Source organism: Cupressus sempervirens, chromosome 2, assembly GCF_028749045.1.
Source record: "Cupressus sempervirens isolate cs-2001-9-10 chromosome 2, ASM2874904v1, whole genome shotgun sequence".
NCBI classification, from domain to species: Eukaryota; Viridiplantae; Streptophyta; class Pinopsida; order Cupressales; family Cupressaceae; genus Cupressus; species Cupressus sempervirens.
In genome coordinates this window covers 352,998,599-353,001,751 of record NC_143119.1, presented here as the reverse complement: position 1 = coordinate 353,001,751, position 3,153 = coordinate 352,998,599, and the positions used below count along the sequence as shown (strand labels likewise).

General features: G+C 38.3%; 1 protein-coding gene across 1 annotated transcript; it reads right to left on the bottom strand.

Annotated features, from left to right (window-relative positions):
• Nucleotides 1-910: 910 nt before the first annotated feature.
• Nucleotides 911-2,871, bottom strand: LOC149572591 (GDSL esterase/lipase At5g03610-like). Its single transcript, XM_089811786.1, has 5 exons — nucleotides 2,737-2,871; nucleotides 2,477-2,659; nucleotides 1,893-2,179; nucleotides 1,520-1,811; nucleotides 911-1,388 (listed from the first exon to the last, which is right to left on the bottom strand). The coding sequence occupies exons 1-5, from the start codon at nucleotides 2,792-2,794 to the stop codon at nucleotides 1,087-1,089; spliced, it is 1,122 nt and encodes a 373-aa protein (XP_089667912.1). The 5' UTR covers nucleotides 2,795-2,871; the 3' UTR covers nucleotides 911-1,086.
• Nucleotides 2,872-3,153: the final 282 nt, after the last annotated feature.

The following is a 3,153-nucleotide window of genomic DNA, read 5'->3' as shown; positions in this document are numbered from 1 at the left end:
TAATAACAAAAATAAATAAAATATAGATCTTGTATATAAAATACATATATAATCAAACACAAATATAAATAACTATTAAAAATAAATATATTTCTTATATTATCATATTATATTATGAACAAATATAAACACTAACACTTTCTTACCAAGGAGTTGGATGACAAATATACACCTTTATCCCATAACAATATGTAATTCTCTACTATATCATTAGTCAAGTGTGCATAATAATCATCTTTATATTTTTTTTACAACTTGGTAACTAGCATAGTTAGGATCCTTATGCATTTTTTTTTATGGAGGGTTCAGACCTGTGAGTCACGAAGCTTGCGAGCTACCAACCAATAAAGGCCACCACGAAACAGTTTTAGGAACCCAATACGACCTCACACATGATTAAAACCTCTTCAGCTTAAAGCCAAGGAGTGGGGGACATCCACACCGTCAAAATCACCCAGGGCACAATCCTGACCTCATCCCTTATGAGGTCGGAGCCTTGCACTCAACAAGACTTGATCCTTGGTGGGGTCTTTGTGAACCATTCAACTTCACTAGTAGACCAAGGGCCCATTGACCCTTATGCATTTTGATCTCGCCTAGCCTTGAATAATAGTTTGATTAAAAAAAATTATGAGCAACAACCCACTTATTCTCCCTATAACCAACCAATAAAGTTATCTCATTTGACTAGAGTATGTGTTGCTCATCCAAGAAGCCTTAGAGAAATACAGCCATCATTATTATATTATAGACATGTATAGAGTAGGTCAAAGCATTCAAACTATAATGTATATAGATTTAATAAAGTTTTAATTAAAGATAATAGCACTACATAACTTGAGTTTTACATTTATTTCATTAGAGTGCAGCTTGTTGTATTATGAAAGCCTTATATCGTTACAATAAAAGATGTGGAGTATGAATGGCAATAGTTATTAACGAGGTAATAATATCTATTTCACGTCTCATTAGGTATCTCATCATTTTGGGGTCTAATTATCTAACACAATATGCAACGAGGTGATGGAGAGAGAGCCAATAGCGAATAAGGGTAAACAAACAGTCCTATTACCACAAAAAAAAACCCTAATGGTGTGAAAACAGTGTGGGCACACTGTGAGCAACGAATCCGAGTGAGTGCAGCCAATCGATAACGTTTGGCGCCCCCTCTACGAAACTGATTGTTTTATTCTGCACTTGTGCTCCATTACTGTACAGCGACATTATCGCATGCCATCCTCTCTGTGTTGGATGCCCTGAATCCCACTTCAACTTTTCCTCTGCGTTAGAACACACTTCAAACAAAGGCCTGCCTATTTCGTCCACTTCTCCACACTTTTCAACCCCGCCTTTCTCAGCACAGCAAGGAACGAACAAATCCACCAAACCTGACACATAATTTCAAGAACACACTGTAGCATTCAGAAGGCAGAAATTTTGAAGATTTACAGGACACATAACAAAAGGTATAGTTGAAGCTTTACTGGATAAACAACATAAGGTATGGATTTTGAAGTACCAAATTCTGCAGGATTGGAAAAGATATGATTAAATGCAGATACCAAATCTGCAATAACGATGGACAATTCTTTAAGATCCGATCTGAGGCTTTCTACGCTCTCCCTTAATAATCTTGTATGAAGAGCTAAAAGGTCATCGTATTTTGAATCGCATGACGTTTTGCCGATCTTAGGTTCGCACCCTAGCCGGTCAACATTACTGACCACAAAATTCCTCAGCCCGCTTTCGTACAGCTCTTTCACTGCGTCCATTGTCCCGCTTACCACAGGTCTCACCAGATCAATCATTTCCTGTAATAAACTCACAAATTGAGAAAAATAATTAAAAATTCTGTTTTGTCAGGCGAAGAAAGGCCACAGATCTCGCATTACCTCGATGGAGCCGTTTCTGCTAGCGATGGATCCGTAGTCATTGCCAGCCGCAGAGATGAGAACAATAGAACTCGAGAGCTTGTGAGAATCAAACCCCTGACTTCCTCCCATCAGCTTCTTAAACTGCTTCACCTGTTGTGCGACTGTTATGAAACCGTAGGCTCGAAATATTCCACTGCCTCCCACTGCAAAATTCACTCCGTGTCTCATCTTCTTTGCACTTGCTTTGCAGTCATGACTTTTCAGCTGCTCATAAGCTATGGGAGCGGGAAGCCCTAAAATATCCCCTGCACACACCACAGTTGCATAAAAATAAGCCACGGGCTACTTAAAACCTAAAATTACACCGTTTATCCCAAAATTCCGTCTGGATATAACTCACAGCCTGCTTAAAGCCTAGTATTACACAGTTAACCCCCAAAATCTGTCTGGATAAAAGCCACGGGCTGCATATAACCTAATATTACACCGTTATCCCCAAATATCTATCTGGATTTTTCGCTGCACACTACAGCTACATAATTACGGTGCAAAGGTTGCTTCAGATCTTAATTTCGCCATTTGTGAGTGGAATGGAGATTTACCCCAAAAATCTGTCTGGATTTTTCCGGAAGAAAATCTGCCTGCAGGATAGCCAGGCCAGGTCAGACCGTATGGCCTTCTCCATGGCTGGTTTATGGTTTGATTGTATGGATCTTTATTTCCTGTGTCGGCATAGGATGCTCCGAACACAAACAGCGCCTGAGCCTTGTCCGCAATGCATTTTCCTGCAAAATCAATCAATTTGAATGAAAACAGCACACAGAATGAGGAAATTTTGAAAATGATAAATTGTATTACTGACCTGCAAGTAAAGAGAAAATGATCATGAGAGATAGAAATCGAAAAGAAATTGCATCCATATCTCTAATCAACTAAATTTGCAACTACAACTCACAAATTGTTTGAATTTTACTGTGATCGACAATGTGCATATAGGGTCTGGAAATACCGGGGGTTGAGAAAATGTTCTGATAATTTCAAAATGCAGGAGCACATGGCTTGACAATTCCCGCTAATTTTCTTGCATACATTTCTTATTTTCACATGTAAAAGTCTGAGTCAAAGTCAAGTGTGTGATTACAAATTCTGAGTCAAAGTCAAATGTGTGATTACAAATTTTAAACCTTAATTTTCACTAGTGTGGCCAAATTTCAGAATGCTCAATCTTCAAAATCATAAGTGTAATTCAAGAGAATGCATATTTCAATATCCTCTAGAT

Coding starts and splice junctions, on each gene's coding strand:
- LOC149572591 (XM_089811786.1), bottom strand. CDS start 2,794: ATGGATGCAATTTCTTTTCGATTTCTATCTCTCATGATCATTTTCTCT. Junction 1,812..1,892: donor GCAGAAACGGCTCCATCGAG/GTAATGCGAGAT, acceptor AGTTTATTACAG/GAAATGATTGATCTGGTGAG. Junction 1,389..1,519: donor TTCCAATCCTGCAGAATTTG/GTACTTCAAAAT, acceptor ATTATGTGTCAG/GTTTGGTGGATTTGTTCGTT.